The sequence below is a fragment of the Oncorhynchus gorbuscha genome, unplaced genomic scaffold, assembly GCF_021184085.1.
Source record: "Oncorhynchus gorbuscha isolate QuinsamMale2020 ecotype Even-year unplaced genomic scaffold, OgorEven_v1.0 Un_scaffold_770, whole genome shotgun sequence".
NCBI classification, from domain to species: domain Eukaryota; kingdom Metazoa; phylum Chordata; class Actinopteri; order Salmoniformes; family Salmonidae; genus Oncorhynchus; species Oncorhynchus gorbuscha.
The window spans coordinates 101,304-125,635 of NW_025745804.1; the positions used below are offsets into that span (position 1 = coordinate 101,304).

General features: G+C 43.9%; 1 protein-coding gene across 1 annotated transcript; it reads right to left on the reverse strand.

Moving 5' to 3' along the window:
• Positions 1-208: 208 nt before the first annotated feature.
• On the reverse strand, positions 209-20,884 carry LOC124020213 (deoxyribose-phosphate aldolase-like). Its single transcript, XM_046335544.1, has 9 exons — positions 20,726-20,884; positions 19,782-19,879; positions 16,840-16,987; positions 15,321-15,416; positions 14,981-15,115; positions 9,729-9,857; positions 4,312-4,424; positions 3,914-4,063; positions 209-3,549 (listed from the first exon to the last, which is right to left on the reverse strand). Exons 1-9 carry the CDS (start codon positions 20,754-20,756, stop codon positions 3,493-3,495), a joined length of 957 nt encoding a protein of 318 aa, XP_046191500.1. The 5' UTR covers positions 20,757-20,884; the 3' UTR covers positions 209-3,492.
• Positions 20,885-24,332: the final 3,448 nt, after the last annotated feature.

Genomic DNA, 24,332 nt, shown 5'->3' on the forward strand with positions numbered 1-24,332 from the left:
CAGAGGCGGTAGGTCAGAGGCTGTAGGTCAGAGGCTGTAGGTCAGAGCTGTAGGTCAGAGGCTGTTGGTCAGAGCTGTAGGTCAGAGCTGTAGGTCAGAGGCTGTAGGTCAGAGCTGTTGGTCAGAGCTCCAAAGACCAATCTCCATTTTGTCAGAACCTAATGCACAATACGGTTTCCTGACTTTATCTCATGTGAATAACAATCCATAATGTTTGATGGTCTTTAATCACACTTCAACATCTCCCAACAAAATGTCCAGACAGTCATGATTAGAATGGGTGGCAATCTTTCATTACAACAGCAATAGAAATACTGAATTAAGAGTTTTATCTCGTCTATAATATAGTACTCTCAAAACAACTACAATGGTTCATTAATACGGACTCATCAACACTCCATTCATTCAGCGTCATAGTTTCACATTGTTTGGATGGGGACTAGATGAAACCATACTGGCTAGCTGTCTCAAGGCACAAAGAGGCAGATGTACCAGTAGTATGGATGGGGACTAGATGAAACCATACTGGCTAGCTGTCTCAAGGCACAAAGAGGCAGATATACCAGTAGTATGGATGGGGACTAGATGAAACCATACTGGCTAGCTGTCTCAAGGCACAAAGAGGCAGATGTACCAGTAGTATGGATGGGGACTAGATGAAACCATACTGGCTAGCTGTCTCAAGGCACAAAGAGGCAGATGTACCAGTAGTATGGATGGGGACTAGATGAAACCATACTGGCTAGCTGTCTCAAGGCACAAAGAGGCAGATGTACCAGTAGTATGGATGGGGACTAGATGAAACCATACTGGCTAGCTGTCTCAAGGCACAAAGAGGCAGATGTACCAGTAGTATGGATGGGGACTAGATGAAACCATACTGGCTAGCTGTCTCAAGGCACAAAGAGGCAGATGTACCAGTAGTATGGATGGGGACTAGATGAAACCATACTGGCTAGCTGTCTCAAGGCACAAAGAGGCAGATATACCAGTAGTATGGATGGGGACTAGATGAAACCATACTGGCTAGCTGTCTCAAGGCACAAAGAGGCAGATGTACCAGTAGTATGGATGGGGACTAGATGAAACCATACTGGCTAGCTGTCTCAAGGCACAAAGAGGCAGATATACCAGTAGTATGGATGGGGACTAGATGAAACCATACTGGCTAGCTGTCTCAAGGCACAAAGAGGCAGATGTACCAGTAGTATGGATGGGGACTAGATGAAACCATACTGGCTAGCTGTCTCAAGGCACAAAGAGGCAGATATACCAGTAGTATGGATGGGGACTAGATGAAACCATACTGGCTAGCTGTCTCAAGGCACAAAGAGGCAGATGTACCAGTAGTATGGATGGGGACTAGATGAAACCATACTGGCTAGCTGTCTCAAGGCACAAAGAGGCAGATATACCAGTAGTATGGATGGGGACTAGATGAAACCATACTGGCTAGCTGTCTCAAGGCACAAAGAGGCAGATGTACCAGTAGTATGGATGGGGACTAGATGAAACCATACTGGCTAGCTGTCTCAAGGCACAAAGAGGCAGATATACCAGTAGTATGGATGGGGACTAGATGAAACCATACTGGCTAGCTGTCTCAAGGCACAAAGAGGCAGATGTACCAGTAGTATGGATGGGGACTAGATGAAACCATACTGGCTAGCTGTCTCAAGGCACAAAGAGGCAGATGTACCAGTAGTATGGATGGGGACTAGATGAAACCATACTGGCTAGCTGTCTCAAGGCACAAAGAGGCAGATGTACCAGTAGTATAGATGGGGACTAGATGAAACCATACTGGCTAGCTGTCTCAAGGCACAAAGAGGCAGATGTACCAGTAGTATGGATGGGGACTAGATGAAACCATACTGGCTAGTTGTCTCAAGGCACAAAGAGGCAGATGTACCAGTAGTATGGATGGGGACTAGATGAAACCATACTGGCTAGCTGTCTCAAGGCACAAAGAGGCAGATGTACCAGTAGTATGGATGGGGACTAGATGAAACCATACTGGCTAGCTGTCTCAAGGCACAAAGAGGCAGATGTACCAGTAGTATGGATGGGGACTAGATGAAACCATACTGGCTAGCTGTCTCAAGGCACAAAGAGGCAGATATACCAGTAGTATGGATGGGGACTAGATGAAACCATACTGGCTAGCTGTCTCAAGGCACAAAGAGGCAGATGTACCAGAAGTACTGTATGTCTGGTACACAGTAAAATGCCAGATATACCAGTAGTACTGTACACAGTAAAATGACAGATATACCAGTAGTACTGCATGTCTGGTACACAGTAAAATGACAGATATACCAGTAGTACTGTACACAGTAAAATGACAGATATACCAGTAGTACTGTACACAGTAAAATGACAGATATACCAGTAGTACTGTACACAGTAAAATGACAGATATACCAGTAGTATGGATGGGGACTAGATGAAACCATACTGGCTAGCTGTCTCAAGGCACAAAGAGGCAGATGTACCAGAAGTACTGCATGACTGGTACACAGTAAAATGACAGATATACCAGTAGTACTGTACACAGTAAAATGTCAGATATACCAGTAGTACTGTACACAGTAAAATGTCAGATATACCAGTAGTACTGCATGTCTGGTACACAGTAAAATGACAGATATACCAGTAGTACTGTACACAGTAAAATGTCAGATATACCAGTAGTACTGCATGTCTGGTACACAGTAAAATGACAGATATACCAGTAGTACTGTACACAGTAAAATGTCAGATATACCAGTAGTACTGTACACAGTAAAATGACAGATATACCAGTAGTACTGCATGTCTGGTACACAGTAAAATGTCAGATATACCAGTAGTACTGTACACAGTAAAATGACAGATATACCAGTAGTACTGCATGTCTGGTACACAGTAAAATGTCAGATATACCAGTAGTACTGTACACAGTAAAATGACAGATATACCAGTAGTACTGTACACAGTAAAATGACAGATATACCAGTAGTACTGTACACAGTAAAATGACAGATATACCAGTAGTACTGTACACAGTAAAATGACAGATATACTAGTAGTACTGTACACAGTAAAATGACAGATATACTAGTAGTACTGTATGTCTGGTACACAGTAAAATGCCAGATATACTAGTAGTACTGTACACAGTAAAATGCCAGATATACCAGTAGTACTGTATGTCTGGTACACAGTAAAATGTCAGATATACCAGTAGTACTGTACACAGTAAAATGACAGATATACCAGTAGTACTGTACACAGTAAAATGTCAGCTATACCAGTAGTACTGTACACAGTAAAATGACAGATATACCAGTAGTACTGTACACAGTAAAATGACAGATATACGAGTAGTACTGTACACAGTAAAACATCAGGCTCTCTCTCCAAGTCCAACAACAGAGGTATCTTGCACAGCGATAGGCTGGTTCGGGTGAGGTTTCGGAATTGGTCACTTTGGAAATGGTAACCGTGGTTTCAGGCCATGGGCATCTGGTGATAGGCTGCGTAGCGACCAGTCACGTGATGGTAGATCTGGAGGAGAAAAAGAGAAGAAGAAGAAGAGAGAAACAGGAAGTAAAAACGGAAGATGAAAGAGGATGACAGGTAAATCATTTCAATATGACCCCGCTGTGACCCCGTTGTTATTAGGAGAACACTGACATGTATAAGGTTAAAAGGTCATGACTAATGGACAAACTAAACCATTATGGTCTCCTACAGTACCAAGCCTTTCCACTCTCAGCACTAAATCGGTCACGTTATGAGACGTGTGTTGGATGGAGTGTGTGTGTGTGTGTGTGTGTGTGTGTGTGTGTGTGTGTGTGTGTGTGTGTGTGTGTGTGTGTGTGTGTGTGTGTGTGTGTGTGTGTGTGTGTGTGTGTGTGTGTGTGTGTACCTGTCTCTCTATGTCAGCCAGCAGGCTACTAGCCCCCAGTCTAAAGAGGCGAGGGCTCAGCCACTCGTCTCCCAGCTCTTCCTTCATCAGAGTCAGCCACACCAACGACTCCTTGGCTGTACGGATCCCACCAGCAGGCTTAAAACCAACCTAGTGGGGTGTACGAGTCACAGGACACAGGAACAACGGCTGTAGAGGTCAGAGAGGCGACCACACAACTTCACGAGGGACGGAGGGCCATTCATCAGGGAACATTGTTCATTTCAATCTGGTTTTAGGTAACAACATATATCTGATGTTGAACGGCATCGATTACAACTGAGTTCATTCAGCTAACTTGACTGAATGGAATCTGAAAAAAAGCACACACACACACACACACACACTAAGAGCCATACCTTATGTCCAGTCTTCAGGAAGTAGTCCCGGATGGCTCTGACCATCACTATGGCGACAGGGTAGGTAGCGTTGACAGACTCCTTCCCTGTTGACGTCTTGATGAAGTCCGACCCTGTTGTAACACAAACACACACACAGACGTTGTTAAAAAGACGACCTCATTCCACCAACGGACCTACAGAGCATTTGGGGAGGTATTCAAAACCCTGGACTTTTTGTTAAATGTAAAAACACTAAACCCTCATCAACCTTCACACAGTAACCCCGTAATGACAAAGCGAAACAGGTTTTTTTTTGAAATGTTTGCTGGCCCAGCCAGATCCCAGACTAGATACCTGATCAAACATCTCTGGAGAGACATGAAAATATCTGGGGAGCAACGTTCCCCATCCAACCTGACAGAACTTGAGAGGATCTGCAGAGAGGAAGGGGAGAAACTCCCCAAATACAGGTGTGCCAAGCTTGTAGCGTCAAACCCAAGAAGTCTCAATGCTGTAATCACTGCCAAAGGTGTTTCAACAAAGTAACTGAGTAAAAGGCCTGAATACTTATGTAAATGTCATATTTCATTTTGTTTTCCTGCAAAGAATTCTACAAATCTGTTTTTGTGATGTCACTATGGGGTCTTGTGACGTCACTACGGGGTCTTGTGACGTCACTACGGGGTCTTGTGACGTCACTACGGGGTCTTGTGACGTCACTACGGGGTCTTGTGACGTCACTACGGGGTCTTGTGACGTCACTACGGGGTCTTGTGACGTCACTACGGGGTCTTGCGATGTCACTACGGGGTCTTGTGATGTCATCATGGGTTCTTGTGATGTCACTACGGGGTCTTGTGATGTCATCATGGGGTCTTGCGATGTCACTACGGGGTCTTGCGATGTCACTACGGGGTTTTGCGATGTCACTACGGGGTCTTGCGATGTCACTACGGGGTCTTGCGATGTCACTACGGGGTCTTGCGATGTCACTACGGGGTCGTGTGTGTAGATTGATGAGGGGACAAAATGTGTAACGGCTGTAACGTAACAAAATGTGAGGGGAAAACCAGGGGGTCTGAATACATTCCGAATGCAGTGAATTAACATGTGAGATAACGATCTGTTAGGAATGTCGTGTTATTGTCACCATCACAATTCCTTCTTGACATCAATATGGAATCTACTCAGCTTTTCAACCGTCTACAATTCCAAAGAGATCCCATTCAAGCAGAATGAGCTATAGAAATAGGAAACTAGACATACAGATGACCTACAATACAACACACACATTTAAACATTCTAGAAATTCGAGAAATAAATTTTGTTTGAATAAATATAGGCAATGTAGAGATGTCATCAGACTGGACAAAAAAAAAACAATATGATACTACTACAGTATAAGAGGCACAGCTAGTTCTAAAGTATCTCTGACTGAAACATTATACTGAGGGCCGCTCCGCTCCCAGGGTCTCCAGAGACATTACAGTGAGGGCCGCCCCGCTCCCAGGGTCTCCAGAGAGGGCCGCTCTGCTCCCAGGGTCTCCAGAGAGATTACAGTGAGGGCCGCTCTGCTCCCAGGGTCTCCAGAGAGGGCCGCTCTGCCCCCAGGGTCTCCAGAGAGGGCCGCTCTGCTCCCAGGGTCTCCAGAGAGATTACAGTGAGGGCCGCTCTGCTCCCAGGGTCTCCAGAGAGGGGCGCCCCGCTCCCAGGGTCTCCAGAGACATTACAGTGAGGGCCGCTCTGCCCCCAGGGTCTCCAGTGAGGGCCGCTCTGCCCCCAGGGTCTCCAGTGAGGGCCGCTCTGCCCCCAGGGTCTCCAGTGAGGGCCGCTCTGCCCCCAGGGTCTCCAGTGAGGGCCGCTCTGCCCCCAGGGTCTCCAGTGAGGGCCGCTCTGCCCCCAGGGTCTCCAGTGAGGGCCGCTCTGCCCCCAGGGTCTCCAGTGAGGGCCGCTCTGCCCCCAGGGTCTCCAGTGAGGGCCGCTCTGCCCCCAGGGTCTCCAGTGAGGGCCGCTCTGCCCCCAGGGTCTCCAGAGAGGGCTGCTCTGCTCCCAGGGTCTCCAGAGCCAGAGGAGAACATATGGTGTCTGTGACACTGTGACAGAGCTAACAGAGGGTGTGTGCTGCCTGCCTCATCAATATAACCCTACATTCATCCCCTTCCCTCCCCTCCATCCCTACATTCATTCCCTTCCCTCCCCTCCCCTCCATCCCTACATTCATTCCCTTCCCTCCCCTCCCCTCCATCCCTACATTTATCCCCTTCCTTTCCTTCTGAGACAATTATGTCTTATCAGCTTTCTAGATAAAAATAGAAGATGAAATGACACGCTTTTAATAGATGAACCACAAACCCTGGCAAAAAACATAATCCCTCTATTCTGCCCTCCTTCCCCCCCCCATCCCTTCTTCCTCCTCCTCCCTAGTCTGTAACGACAGCTCATTACTAGACTGATGAGCCCTTTACAGATATGTCCTATGTATTGTTACATTACCAGACTATGTATTGTTACACTACTAGACTGACGAACCCTTTACAGATATGTACTATGTATTGTTACATTACCAGACTATGTATTGCTACACTACTAGACTGATGAGCCCTTTACAGATATGTACTATGTATTGTTACATTACTAGACTGATGAGCCCTTTACAGATATGTCCTATGTATTGTTACATTCAGAGTTTCTTTATTTCTTCCCTCTCTCCCTCAAAACCCCCTCCCTCTCCCTCATAACCCCTCCCTCTTCCTCATAACCCCTCCCTCTTCCTCATAACCCCCTCTCTCATCCTCATAACCCCCTCTCTCATCCTCATAACCCCCTCTCTCATCCTCATAACCCCCTCTCTCATCCTCATAACCCCCTCTCTCATCCTCATAACCCCCTCTCTCATCCTCATAACCCCCCCCTCTTTCCTCACCCCCCCCTCTCTTCCTCATAACCCCCCTCTCTTCCTCATAACCCCCCTCTCTTCCTCATAACCCCCCTCTCTTCCTCATAACCCCCGTCTCTTCCTCATAACCCCCCCCTCTCTTCCTCATAACCCCCCGTCTCTTCCTCATTACCCCCTCTCTTCCTCATAACCCCCCGCTCTTCCTCATAACCCCCGCTCTTCCTCATAACCCGCCCTCTCTTCCTCATAACCCCCTCTCTTCCTCATAACCCCCTCCCTTTCTTCCTGTTCCTCATAACCCCCCCCCCTCTCTTCCTCATAACCCCCTCTCTTTCCTCATAACCCCCCAACTCTCTCCTCATAATCCCCCTCTCTCCTCATAATCCCCCTCTCTCCCTCATAATCCCCCTCTCTCCCTCATAATCCCCCTCTCTCCCTCATAATCCCCCCTCTCTCCCTCATAATCCCCCTCTCTCCCTCATAATCCCCCTCTCTCCCTCATAATCCCCCCTCTCTTCCTCATAATCCCCCTCTTCCTCATAATCCCCCCTCTTCCTCATAATCCCCCCTCTCTTCCTCATAATCCCCCTCTCTTCCTCATAATCCCCCTCTCTTCCTCATAATCCCCCTCTCTTCCTCATAATCCCCCCTCTCTTCCTCATAATCCCCCTCTCTTCCTCATAATCCCCCTCTCTTCCTCATAATCCCCCCTCTTTCCTCATAATCCCCCAACTCGCTCACCATCTTTCCCTCTCTCCCTCATAACCCCCCTCTCTCTTCCTCATACCCCCTCTCTTCCTCATACCCCCCTCTCTTCCTCATAACCCCCTCTCTTCCTCATAATCCCCTCTTTCCTCATAATCCCCCTCTCTTCCTCATACTCCCCTTCTTCATAACCCCCCTCTCTCTTCCTCATACCCCCCTCTCTCTTCCTCATACCCCCCTCTCTCTTCCTCATACCCCCCTCTCTCTTCCTCATACCCCCCTCTCTCTTCCTCATACCCCCCTCTCTCTTCCTCATCCCCCCCCTCTCTTCCTCATAACCCCCCTCTCTTCCTCATAACCCCCCTCTCTTCCTCATAACCCCCCTCTCTCTTCCTCATAACCCCCTCTTCCTCATAACCCCCCCCTCTCTTCCTCATAACCCCCTCTCTCTCCTCCTCATAACCCCCTCTCCTCCTCATAACCCCCCTCTCTTCCTCATAACCCTCCCCCTCTCTCTTCCTCATAACCCCTCAACCCCCTCTCTTCCTCATAACCCCCTCTTCCTCATACCCCCCTCTCTTCCTCATAACCCCCCCCCTCTCTCTCTCTCTTCCTCATACCCCCTCTCTCTTCCTCATAACCCCCCCCTCTCTCTCTCATAACCCCCTCTCTCTCTCATAACCCCCCTCTCTCTATCTCATAACCCCCTCAACCCCCTCTCTTCCTCATAACCCCCTCTTCCTCATAACCCCCCTCTCTCTTCCTCATAACCCCCCCCCTCTCTTCCTCATACCCCCCCCCCTCTCTTCCTCATAACCCCCTCTCTTCCTCATAACCCCCCTCTCTTCCTCATAACCCCCCCCCCCCTCAGACAGAGGAGTAATTCTGTACATGGGTTATGGGGGATGTTAATGAGCTGATAATTGATAGAGGTTATTAAACGAGGATGGCGGTAATGACGCTCGTTCCATTTGGCTAGCGCGCGCGTGTGTGTGTGTGTGTGTGTGTGTGTGTGTGTGTGTGTGTGTGTGTGTGTGTGTGTGTGTGTGTGTGTGTGTGTGTGTGTGTGTGTGTGTGTGTGTGTGTGTGTGTGTGTGTGTGTGTGTGTGTGTGCGTGCGTCGGAGTAAAATAGCCGCAGTCATAGATTAATAGGCAAAATTATCATTCAATTTCTGGAATCTCATACGCAATTTATAGAACAAGGGGAGATTAAGGAGCAGAAGCACTGAGACAAAAGCAATGTATTTTAATAATGATCTCTATCGGACCGGCTGACAATTTGGTACAGTAATCAGGATTATTATGAGCCGGGTAGCTAAGTGTACAGTTCAGTGTGTGTGTGTGTGTGTGTGTGTGTGTGTGTGTGTGTGTGTGTGTGTGTGTGTGTGTGTGTGTGTGTGTGTGTGTGTGTGTGTGTGTGTGTGTGTGTGTGTGTGTGTGTGTGTGTGTGTGTGTGTGAGAGAAAAAGAGAGAGTGTTCATCAGGTTAGCTAAGTACAGAGACAGAGAGTACAGCCTGATCAACAGCGCCCCCCACAGGAGAACATGACAAACTGCACCGTTTGTGAAAAACAATATCACTGGGCCTGATTCACAGGAGAGATGAGCGCATTCAACTCGGATTTTCACAAATCATTCGTCAACGAGAGAGGAAATGCGAGTTGGATCCCAAGTGTATATAACACCGGCCCTGTGTGTGTGTGTGTGTGTGTGTGTGTGTGTGTGTGTGTGTGTGTGTGTGTGTGTGTGTGTGTGTGTGTGTGTGTGTGTGTGTGTGTGTGTGTGTGTGTGTGTGTGTGTGTGTGTGTGTGTGTGTGTGTGTGTGTACACTCACCAGCCATCATAGCCACCAGACTAGCCTTGTAGACATTGGTGTAGGTCCCCAGCTCTCCTATAGCCAGGATGGACTTCATGTGAGCCTCCCCACAGGCCTCTCTGAACTGACACACCTCCTCATACATGGCTGAGGAGACAGAGGGGATTTAAAAATGGACACTTTATATTGAGGAGAGACACTCCACCACACACCTTCACTGTCATAGCAACGCCATAGCAACATCATACCTCATACTGCCATAGCAACACCATAGTTCATACTGCCATAGCAACATCATAGTTCATACTGCCATAGCAACATCATAGCTCATACTGCCATAGCAACATCATAGCTCATACTGCCATAGCAACACCATAGCTCATACTGCCATAGCAACACCATAGCTCATACTGCCATAGCAACATTATAGCTCAAACTGCCATAGCAACACCATAGTTCATACTGCCATAGCAACATCATAGCTCATACTGCCATAGCAACACCATAGCTCATACTGCCATAGCAACACCATAGCTCATACTGCCATAGCAACACCATAGCTCATACTGCCATAGCAACACCATAGCTCATACTGCCATAGCAACACCATAGCTCATACCGCCATAGCAACACCAAAGCTCATACTGCCATAGCAACACAAAGCTCATACTGCAATAGCAACACCATAGCTCATACTGCCATAGCAACACCATAGCTCATACTGCCATAGCAACACCATAGCTCATACTGCCATAGCAACATCATAGCTCATACTGCCATAGCAACACCATAGCTCATACTGCCATAGCAACACCAAAGCTCATACTGCCATAGCAACACCAAAGCTCATACTGCCATAGCAACACCAAAGCTCATACTGCCATAGCAACACCATAGCTCATACTGCCATAGCAACACCATAGCTCATACTGCCATAGCAACACCATAGCTCATACTGCCATAGCAACACCATAGCTCATACTGCCATAGCAACACCATAGCTCATACTGCCATAGCAACATCATAGTTCAATCAGCCGTTTCCAGCTACAATAGTCATTTACAACATTAACAATGTCTACAATGTATTTCTGATCAATTTGATGTAATTTTAATGGATTAAAAAAAGGACATTTCTAAGTGGCCCCAAAATGTTGACCAACTGTATGTTTACATATTCATGTTGACTGACTGACTGACTGTATGTACATATTCATGTTGACTGACTGTATGTACATATTCATGTTGACTGACTGTATGTACATATTCATGTTGACCTGACTGTATGTTTACATCTTCATGTTGACTGACTGACTGACTATGTACATATTCATGTTGACTGACTGACTGACTGTATGTACATATTCATGTTGACTGACTGACTGACTGTATGTACATATTCATGTTGACCGACTGTATGTTTACATATTCATGTTGACTGACTGACTGACTGTATGTACATATTCATGTTGACCGACTGTATGTTTACATATTCATGTTGACCAACTGTATGTTTACATATTCATGTTGACTGACTGTATGTTTACATATTCATGTTGACTGACTGTATGTTTACATATTCATGTTGACTGACTGTATGTTTACATATTCATGTTGACTGACTGTATGTTTACATATTCATGTTGACTGACTGTATGTTTACATATTCATGTTGACTGACTGTATGTTATTCATGTACATATTCATGTTGACTGACTGTATGTTTACATATTCATGTTGACCGACTGTATGTTTACATATTCATGTTGACTGACTGTATGTACATATTCATGTTGACTGACTGTATGTGTACATATTCATGTTGACCGACTGTATGTTTACATATTCATGTTGACTGACTATTTACATATTCATGTTGACCGACTGACTATGTTTACATATTCATGTTGACTGACTGACTGTGTATGTACATATTCATGTTGACCGACTGTATGTTTACATATTCATGTTGACCGACTGTATGTTTACATATTCATGTTGACCGACTGTATGTACATATTCATGTTGACTGACTGACTATGTTTACATATTCATGTTGACTATTCATGTTGACTGACTATGTACATATCCATGTTGACCATGACTGACTGTATGTACATATTCATGTTGACTGACTGACTGACTGTATGTACATATTCATGTTGACTGACTGTATGTACATATTCATGTTGACTGACTGACTATGTTTACATATTCATGTTGACTATTCATGTTGACTGACTGTATGTACATATCCATGTTGACTATTCATGTTGACTGACTGTATGTACATATTCATGTTGACTGACTGACTGTATGTACATATTCATGTTGACTGACTGACTGTATGTACATATTCATGTTGACTGACTGTATGTACATATTCATGTTGACTGACTGACTGTGTTTACATATTCATGTTGACTGACTGACTGTATGTACATATTCATGTTGACTGACTGTATGTACATATTCATGTTGACTATTCATGTTGACTGACTGTATGTACATATTCATGTTGACTATTCATGTTGACTGACTGTATGTACATATTCATGTTGACTGACTGACTGAATGTACATATTCATGTTGACTGACTGTATGTACATATTCATGTTGACTGACTGACTATGTTTACATATTCATGTTGACTATTCATGTTGACTGACTGTATGTACATATCCATGTTGACTATTCATGTTGACTGACTGTATGTACATATTCATGTTGACTGACTGATGTATGTACATATTCATGTTGACTGACTGTATGTACATATTCATGTTGACTGACTGACTGTGTTTACATATTCATGTTGACTGACTGACTGTATGTACATATTCATGTTGACTGACTGACTGTATGTACATATTCATGTTGACTGACTGTATGTACATATTCATGTTGACTATTCATGTTGACTGACTGTATGTACATATTCATGTTGACTATTCATGTTGACTGACTGTATGTACATATTCATGTTGACTATTCATGTTGACTGACTGCATGTACATATTCATGTTGACTGACTGACTGTATGTACATATTCATGTTGACTGACTGTATGTACATATTCATGTTGACTATTCATGTTGACTGACTGCATGTACATATTCATGTTGACTGACTGACTGTATGTACATATTCATGTTGACTGACTGTATGTACATATTCATGTTGACCAACTGTATGTTTACATATTCATGTTGACTGACTGTATGTACATATTCATGTTGACTGACTGTATGTACAGATTCATGTTGACTGACTGTATGTACATATTCATGTTGACTGACTGTATGTACATATTCATGTTGACTATTCATGTTGACTGACTGTATGTACATATTCATGTTGACTATTCATGTTGACTGACTGTATGTACATATTCATGTTGACTATTCATGTTGACTGACTGTATGTACATATTCATGTTGACTGACTGTATGTACATATTCATGTTGACTATTCATGTTGACTGACTGCATGTACATATTCATGTTGACTGATATTCATGTTGACTGACTGTATGTACATATTCATGTTGACTGACTGTATGTACATATTCATGTTGACTATTCATGTTGACTGACTGTATGTACATATTCATGTTGACTATTCATGTTGACTGACTGTATGTACATATTCATGTTGACATATTCATGTTGACCAACTGTATGTTTACATATTCATGTTGACTGACTGTATGTTTACATATTCATGTTGACTGACTGTATGTTTACATATTCATGTTGACTGACTGTATGACTGTATGTACATATTCATGTTGACTATTCATGTTGACTGACTGACTGTATGTACATATTCATGTTGACCGACTGTATGTACATATTCATGTTGACCGACTGACTATGTTTACATATTCATGTTGACTGACTGTATGTTTACATATTCATGTTGACTGACTGACTGTTGACTGACTACATATTCATGTTGACTGACTGACTGTATGTTTACATATTCATGTTGACTGACTGACTGTATGTTTACATATTCATGTTGACTGACTGTATGTTTACATATTCATGTTGACTGACTGTATGTTTACATATTCATGTTGACCGACTGACTATGTTTACATATTCATGTTGACTGACTGTATGTTTACATATTCATGTTGACTGACTGACTGACTGTATGTACATATTCATGTTGACTGACTGACTGACTGACTGTATGTTTACATATTCATGTTGACTGACTATGTTTACATATTCATGTTGACTGACTGTATGTTTACATATTCATGTTGACTGACTGTATGTACATATTCATGTTGACTGACTGACTATGTTTACATATTCATGTTGACCGACTGTATGTACATATTCATGTTGACTGACTGACTATGTTTACATATTCATGTTGACCGACTGTATGTACATATTCATGTTGACTGACTGACTATGTTTACATATTCATGTTGACCGACTGTATGTACATATTCATGTTGACCGACTGACTAGGTTTACATATTCATGTTGACCGACTGTATGTTTACATATTCATGTTGACTGACTGACTGACTGTATGTACATATTCATGTTGACCGACTGTATGTTTACATATTCATGTTGACCGACTGTATGTTTACATATTCATGTTGACCGACTGTATGTTTACTGTATGTACATATTCATGTTGACTGACTGACTATGTTTACATATTCATGTTGACTGACTGTATGTACATATCCATGTTGACTATTCATGTTGACTGACTGACTGTATGTACATATTCATGTTGACTGACTGTATGTACATATTCATGTTGACTGACTGACTGTATGTACATATTCATGTTGACTGACTGACTGTGTTTACATATTCATGTTGACTGACTGTATGTACATATTCATGTTGACTATTCATGTTGACTGACTGCATGTACATATTCATGTTGACTATTCATGTTGACTGACTGTATGTACATATTCATGTTGACTGACTGACTGTATGTACATATTCATGTTGACTGACTGTATGTACATATCCATGTTGACTATTCATGTTGACTGACTGTATGTACATATTCATGTTGACTGACTGACTGTATGTACATATTCATGTTGACTGACTGACTGACTGTATGTACATATTCATGTTGACCGACTGTATGTTTACATATTCATGTTGACTGACTGTACGTAACAGGCTGTTCTGGAACTAAAGGGTGGTCTGACACCGGTACTAGCCGGGTGTACCTAATAAAATGTCCAGTGAGTGTCTATAATAATATATACCACACCTTCCCACTGGCCAGTGAGGGCCAGAGTCCTGTTAATGACTATATCGATCTCCATAGCTCCATCCTCTACAGCCATACGGACCTCCTCCAGCCTGGTCTTCAGAGAGGTCTGGCCTGCAGGGAAACCGGTCGCCACTGAGGAGAGGAGGAGCAGGATGGAGAGAGACGTCGCTGAGTCACCATCTAGTTTTTCCACGTCACAATATTCTGTTATTTCATTCATGTTGCGGCTGTATGAGCCGTTTTGATTGTGTTATAATTAAGCAACATACACCTGGACTGTCCAACTACAGAATGACCCGGAGGTAGACTTGTCCTCCTCTCTCTCTCTCTCTCTTACCTGAGGCGACAGGTAGGCTGGAGTTGGCTGCTTTCAGTGACTTCACAGCATCAGCCACACGAGATGGGTACACGCACACCGCTGCAGTAGTCACACCTAGATACACAGATACAGCCAGAATATTTAGTTACTCTTCACCAACACCAAAGATAGGCATACCATGTGAAACACAAGAGCATGTCGCCCTCCAGTGGGCAAACTAAGGAGCGCGTCGCCCTCCAGTGGGCAAACTAAGGAGCGCGTCGCCCTCCAGTGGGCAAACTAAGGAGCGCGTCGCCCTCCAGTGGGCAAACTAAGGAGCGCGTCGCCCTCCAGTGGGCAAACTAAGGAGCGCGTCGCCCTCCAGTGGGCAAACTAAGGAGCGCGTCGCCCTCCAGTGGGCAAACTAAGGAGCGCGTCGCCCTCCAGTGGGCAAACTAAGGAGCGCGTCGCCCTCCAGTGGGCAAACTAAGGAGCGCGTCGCCCTCCAGTGGGCAAACTAAGGAGCGCGTCGCCCTCCAGTGGGCAAACTAAGGAGCGCGTCGCCCTCCAGTGGGCAAACTAAGGAGCGCGTCGCCCTCCAGTGGGCAAACTAAGGAGCGCGTCGCCCTCCAGTGGGCAAACTAAGGAGAGCGCGTCGCCCTCCAGTGGGCAAACTAAGGAGCGCGTCGCCCTCCAGTGGGCAAACTAAGGAGCGCGTCCAGTGGGCAAACTAAGGAGCGCGTCGCCCTCCAGTGGGCAAACTAAGGAGCGCGTCGCCCTCCAGTGGGCAAACTAAGGAGCGCGTCCCCTCCAGTGGGCAAACTAAGGAGCGCGTCGCCCTCCAGTGGGCAAACTAAGGAGCGCGTCGCCCTCCAGTGGGCAAACTAAGGAGCGCGTCGCCCTCCAGTGGGCAAACTAAGGAGCGCGTCGCCCTCCAGTGGGCAAACTAAGGAGCCGCCCTCCAGTGGGCAAACTAAGGAGCGCGTCGCCCTCCAGTGGGCAAACGAAGGAGCGCGTCGCCCTCCAGTGGGCAAACTAAGGAGCGCGTCGCCCTCCAGTGGGCAAACTAAGGAGCACGTCGCCCTCCAGTGGGCAAACTAAGGAGCGCGTCGCCCTCCAGTGGGCAAACTAAGGAGCGCGTCGCCCTCTAGTGGGTAAACTAAGGAGCGCGTCGCCCTCTAGTGGGCAAACTAAGGAGCGCGTCGCCCTCTAGTGGGTAAACAAGGAGCACGTCGCCCTCCAGTGGCCCAAACAAGGAGCGCGTCTCCCTCCAGTGGCCCAAACAAGGAGCGCGTCTCCCTCCAGTGGCCCAAACAAGGAGCGCGTCTCCCTCCAGTGGCCCAAACAAGGAGCGCGTCGCCCTCCAGTGGCCCAAACATGGAGCACGTCGCCCTCCAGTGGCCCAAACATGGAGCACGTCGCCCCTCCAGTGGGTAAACTAAGGAGCGCGTCGCCCTCCAGTGGCCCAAACAAGGAGCGCGTCGCGATGTGGAGTAGCACATTTAACACAGAGCAGGGTGAGGAGGAGAGAGATACGGACAGACAGACACCCCACTACCTTTGTCCTGCATGTCCATGCTCTTCAGCAGGTCGTAGCGTACCGGCTGGGTAGCCTTCATACACAGCCGGTGGACGTTGCCGGGTGTGTCGTCACCGGCCAGGGTCGTCAGGTCAATACAGGTCACCGCCCGCAGCAGCCACGCCGCCTGGAGATAGACAGGGAGCATTGTGGGTAATGTTGTAACACAGAGCCCGATGTCAACTCATACCGGGGTGTTTAACTGATGGTTCTCAATACAAGGGGTTGGTGTGGACATCACTTCAACACTAGATAACACACACAACCATACCAGACCTACTGTATATCCTTATTCTAATAGCATCACTTCAACACTAGATAACACACACAACCATACCAGACCTACTGTATATCCTTATTCTAATAGCATCACTTCAACACTAGATAACACACACAACCATACCAGACATACTGTATATCCTTATTCTAATAGCATCACAACACTAGATAATACACACAACCATACTACTAGTATATCTTATTCTAATAGCATCACTTCAACACTAGATAACACACACAACCATACCAGACCTACTGTATATCCTTATTCTAATAGCATCACTTCAACACTAGATAACACACACAACCATACCAGACATACTGTATATACTTATTCTAACAGTAGGATACAAACTGAGAATACTGCACATCCTTATTCTAATAGGATACAAACTGAGCATCACTTCATCTTATGAGTCGGTATAGGAAAACATTGGAGATGAAGGTATTAAACCCCAAACATTGGAGATGAAGGTATTAAACCCCAAACATTGGAGATGAAGGTATTAAACCCCAAACATTGGAGATGAAGGTATTAAACCCCAAACATTGGAGATGAAGGTATTAAACCCCAAACATTGGAGATGAAGGTATTAAACCCCAAACATTGGAGATGAAGGTATTAAACCCCAAACATTGGAGATGAAGGTATTAAACCCCAAACATTGGAGATGAAGGTATTAAACCCCAAACATTGGAGATGAAGGTATTAAACCCCAAACATTGGAGATGAAGGTATTAAACCCCAAACATTGGAGATGAAGGTATTAAACCCCAAACATTGGAGATGAAGGTATTAAACCCCAAACATTGGAGATGAAGGTATTAAACCCCAAACATTGGAGATGAAGGTATTAAACCCCAAACATTGGAGATGAAGGTATTAAACCCCAAACATTGGAGATGAAGGTATTAAACCCCAAACATTGGAGATGAAGGTATTAAACCCCAAACATTGGAGATGAAGGTATTAAACCCCAAACATTGGAGATGAAGGTATTAAACCCCAAACATTGGAGATGAAGGTATTAAACCCCAAACATTGGAGATGAAGGTATTAAACCCCAAACATTGGAGATGAAGGTATTAAACCCCAAACATTGGAGATGAAGGTATTAAACCCCAAACATTGGAGATGAAGGTATTAAACCCCAAACATTGGAGATGAAGGTATTAAACCCCAAACATTGGAGATGAAGGTATTAAACCCCAAACATTGGAGATGAAGGTATTAAACCCCAAACATTGGAGATGAAGGTATTAAACCCCAAACATTGGAGATGAAGGTATTAAACCCCAAACATTGGAGATGAAGGTATTAAACCCCAAACATTGGAGATGAAGGTATTAAACCCCAAACATTGGAGATGAAGGTATTAAACCCCAAACATTGGAGATGAAGGTATTAAACCCCAAACATTGGAGATGAAGGTATTAAACCCCAAACATTGGAGATGAAGGTATTAAACCCCAAACATTGGAGATGAAGGTATTAAACCCCAAACATTGGAGATGAAGGTATTAAACCCCAAACATTGGAGATGAAGGTATTAAACCCCAAACATTGGAGATGAAGGTATTAAACCCCAAAGGAAAACATTGGAGATGAAGGTATTAAACCCCCAAAGGAAAACATTGGAGATGAAGGTATTAAACCCCAAACATTGGAGATGAAGGTATTAAACCCCAAAGGAAAACATTGGAGATGAAGGTATTAAACCCCAATGGAAAACATTGGCGATGAAGGTATTAAACCCCAATGGAAAACATTGGCGATGAAGGTATTAAACCCCAATGGAAAACATTGGAGATGAAGGTATTAAACCCCAAAGGAAAACATTGGAGATGAAGGTATTAAACCCCCAAAGGAAAACATTGGAGATGAAGGTATTAAGCCCCAAACATTGGAGATGAAGGTATTAAACCCCAAAGGAAAACATTGGAGATGAAGGCATTAAACCCCAAACATTGGAGATGAAGGTATTAAACCCCAAACATTGGAGATGAAGGTATTAAACCCCAATGGAAAACATTGTAGATGAAGGTATTAAACCCCAAAGGAAAACATTGGAGATGAAGGTATTAAACCCCCAAAGGAAAACATTGGAGATGAAGGTGTTAAACCCCCAAAGGAAAACATTGGAGATGAAGGTGTTAAACCCCAATGGAAAACATTGGAGATGAAGGTATTAAACCCCAATGGAAAACATTGGAGATGAAGGTATTAAACCCCAAAGGAAAACATTGGAGATGAAGGTATTAAACCCCAAAGGAAAACATTGGAGATGAAGGTATTAAACCCCAAACATTGGAGATGAAGGTATTAAACCCCAAAGGAAAACATTGGAGATGAAGGTATTAAACCCCAAAGGAAAACATTGGAGATGAAGGTATTAAACCCCAAAGGAAAACATTGGAGATGAAGGTATTAAACCCCAAACATTGGAGATGAAGGCATTAAACCCCAAAGGAAAACATTGGAGATGAAGGCATTAAACCCCAAACATTGGAGATGAAGGTATTAAACCCCAAAGGAAAACATTGGAGATGAAGGTATTAAACCCCAAAGGAAAACATTGGAGATGAAGGTATTAAACCCCCAACATTGGAGATGAAGGTATTAAACCAAAGGCTCCTCCTACCTGCCATTGTTTCGTGTTCTTATTGCGTCCTTGGATCTGCTGAGCTCTCTTCAGCACTGCCTGGGTGTTCACCCGCACCTTGGACACCCATTCCAGGTCTGACACACACACACACACACACACACACACACACACACACACACACACACACACACACACACACACACACACACACACACACACACACACACACACACACACACACACACACACAATCAATATGGAAGGTTGATAAGAAACACTTTAGTTGGTATGTGGTCGCTGTCCACAACGCTTACACATAAGTATATATATATATATATATATATACGTAGGCCTTTTTCTCTCCGAATCCACTATTCTGTTCAGATATCTACTGAATATCATGTAGGCTTACAGTAGTTAACAACCGATGGTTAGGCCTGCTTCGAAATGTTTTCCGGGATCTTAGTACAGTCAGACCACAAGAGATCACTGATAGTGATTCACCCTGGCTGCACTGAGTGTCGTGTGAAACATTATCCAGGACATCATGAGTCAACACCACCAATATTCAGTACGTAACGTTAACTAGATACTATCTTTACGGTGTTCACTAGACATGATACAAAGTATCTCTGGTCTCTGCATGTTCCTTAACTCACGTTAGAGATATATATATATATATATATATATATATTACAAGTTGACAGGATAAATGTGCAGTGATTGTAATACATACGAGCGGTAACGTTACTTCTTACATGCATTTGTTTGAAACTAAACTCGTCCTGTTAGGCCTAAGTGTCACAGTCAAAACATTAATTATCAAGAATATCCTAAACATAAAACACACCCTCTACGGTAGTAGCTAGAGTTGATACTAGCTAGCTGCACATGCTAACACAATCGATAGCTATTTCGCTGGATTTGACTAATGTTTCAGGATACACATGTATTTTCCACAATAAAGAAGCGAGTCTCACCAAGGGGCATGCCCGGGTTTCTTGCAGACATGGTTAACGACGATTTAACGACCAAACGGAGTTATTTTTCCATCGGATTCAAATAGCAAGCTAGCAGAGTTTACAGTCCATGGACCTCTTCCTGAATGTATAGTTACCGCCCCCCTCAATCCACCAATCACGGTTCAGCTCGAAATGGCGTCATAAGATGTGCGTTTGAAGGAAACTCATCAATTAAAAAAAAACAAAGATGAGTGACATATTTTCAATTATAATATTCAATTATAATACATATATTTTTTCATAAGAATGTTTTAACCAAAAGTTATACTTATACATTCTGTATTTATTGTGTCTATATATTTATTGTGTCAATATATTTATTGTGTCAATATATTTATTGTGTCTATATATTTATTGTGTCAATATATTTATTGTGTCAATATATTTATTGTGTCTATATATTTATTGTGTCAATATATTTATTGTGTCAATATATTTATTGTGTCTATATATTTATTGTGTCAATATATTTATTGTGTCAATATATTTATTGTGTCAATATATTTATTGTGTCAATATATTTATTGTGTCAATATATTTATTGTGTCTATATATTTATTGTGTCAATATATTTATTGTGTCAATATATTTATTGTGTCTATATATTTATTGTGTCAATATATTTATTGTGTCAATATATTTATTGTGTCAATAATGCATTTATTGTGTCATTTACATTTACATTTAAGTCATTTAGCAGACGCTCTTATCCAGAGCGACTTACAAATTGGTGCGTACACCTTATGACATCTAGTGGAGCAGCCACTTTACAATAGTGCATCTAAATCTTTTAAAGGGGGGTGAGAAGGATTACTTTATCCTATCCTAGGTATTCCTTAAAGAGGTGGGGTTTCAGGTGTCTCCGGAAGGTGGTGATTGACTCCGCTGTCCTGGCGTCGTGAGGGAGTTTGTTCCACCATTGGGGGGCCAGAGCAGCGAACAGTTTTGACTGGGCTGAGCGGGAACTGTACTTCCTCAGTGGTAGGGAGGCGAGCAGGCCAGAGGTGGATGAACGCAGTGCCCTTGTTTGGGTGTAGGGCCTGATCAGAACCTGGAGGTACTGAGGTGCCGTTCCCCTCACAGCTCCGTAGGCAAGCACCATGGTCTTCAACTGGAAGCCAGTGGAGAGAGCGGAGGAGCGGGGTGACGTGAGAGAACTTGGGAAGGTTGAACACCAGACGGGCTGCGGCGTTCTGGATGAGTTGTAGGGGTTTAATGGCACAGGCAGGGAGCCCAGCCAACAGCGAGTTGCAGTAATCCAGACGGGAGATGACAAGTCTCCTGGATTAGGACCTGCGCCGCTTCCTGTGTGAGGCAGGGTCGTACTCTGCGGATGTTGTAGAGCATGAACCTACAGGAACGGGCCACCGCCTTGATGTTAGTTGAGAACGACAGGGTGTTGTCCAGGATCACGCCAAGGTTCTTAGCGCTCTGGGAGGAGGACACAATGGAGTTGTCAACCGTGATGGCGAGATCATGGAACGGGCAGTCCTTCCCCCGGAGGAAGAGCAGCTCCGTCTTGCCGAGGTTCAGCTTGAGGTGGTGATCCGTCATCCACACTGATATGTCTGCCAGACATGCAGAGATGCGATTCGCCACCTGGTCATCAGAAGGGGGAAAGGAGAAGATTAATTGTGTGTCATCTGCATAGCAATGATAGGAGAGACCATGTGAGGTTATGACAGAGCCAAGTGACTTGGTGTATAGCGAGAATAGGAGAGGGCCTAGAACAGAGCCCTGGGGACACCAGTGGTGAGAGCGCGTGGTGAGGAGACAGATTCTCGCCACGCCACCTGGTAGGAGCGACCTGTCAGGTAGGACGCAATCCAAGCGTGTCAATATATTTATTGTGTCAATATATTTATTGTGTCTATAATGCATTTATTGTGTCAATATATTTATTGTGTCTATATATTTATTGTGTCTATATATTTATTGTGTCAATATATTTATTGTGTCTATATATTTATTGTGTCAATATATTTATTGTGTCTATAATGCATTTATTGTGCCAATATATTTATTGTGTCAATATATTTATTGTGTCAATATATTTATTGTGTCTATATATTTATTGTGTCAATATATTTATTGTGTCAATATATTTATTGTGTCTATATATTTATTGTGTCAATATATTTATTGTGTCAATGTATTTATTGTGTCGATATATTTATTGTGTCAATTTCAATTTATTGTGTCAATATATTTATTGTGTCAATATATTTATTGTGTCAATTTCAATTTATTGTGTCAATATATTTATTGTGTCAATTTCAATTGATTGTGTCAATATATTTATTGTGTCAATTTCAATTTATTGTGTCAATATATTTATTGTGTCAATTTCAATTGATTGTGTCAATATATTTATTGTGTCAATTACAATTGATTGTGTCAATATTCAAAAATCAAAGCAATTGATTTAACCAGGCTATTTCTTAGTCCTTCATGTAAGATCTTGGATAATACTCCAAATGCTGTACACATTTATTGCAAGACTCCCTAACCACATTTTTTATTTATTCCTGCCAAGACGGACATCCTTCAACCATTGTCAAGACGGAACATCCTTCAACCGTTGCCAAGACGGACATCCTTCAACCATTGTCAAGACGGGACATCCTTCAACCGTTGTCAAGACGGGACATCCTTCAACCGTTGCCAAGACGGGACATCTTTCAACCGTTGTCAAGACGGGACATCCTTCAACCGTTGCCAAGACGGGACATCCTTCAACCGTTGCCAAGACGGGACATCCTTCAACCGTTGCCAAGACGGGACATCCTTCAACCGTTGCCAAGACGGGACATCCTTCAACCGTTGCCAAAGCCAGAACATGACCAGAATGCGACAAGCTGAGACTTTTTACCACACTGACCGAAACCACACATTTTTATTTTACCTTTATTGAACTAGGCAAGTCAGTTAAGAACAAATTCTTATTTACAATGACGATGAGGAACAGTGGGTTGTTCAGGGGCAGAACGACAGATTTTGTACCTTGTCAGCTCAGGGGTTTGAACTTGCAACCTTCCGGTTACTAGTCCAATGCTCTCTGGGCTGCAGGGTAGCCTAGTGGTTAGAGCATTGGACTAGTAACCGAAAGGTTGCAAGTTCAAATCCCCGAGCTGACAAGGTACAAAATCTGTCGTTCTGCCCCTGAACAGGCAGTTAACCCACTGTTCCTAGGCCGTCATTGAAAATAAGAATTTGTTCTTAACTGACTTACCTAGTTAAATAAAGGTTAAAAAAAAAAACACTAGGCCACCCTGCCGCCTCTACACTCTAACCACTAGGCTACCCTGCCCCCTCTACACTCTAACCACTAGGCTACCCTGCCCCCTCTACACTCTAACCACCAGGCTACCCTGCCGCCTCTACACTCTAACCACTAGGCTACCCTGCCGCCTCTACACTCTAACCACTAGGTTACCCTGCCACCTCTACACTCTAACCATTAGTCTACGCTGCCGCCTCTACACTCTAACCACTAGGCTACGCTGCCGCCTCTACACTCTAACCACTAGGCTACCCTGCCCCCTCTACACTCTAACCACTAGGC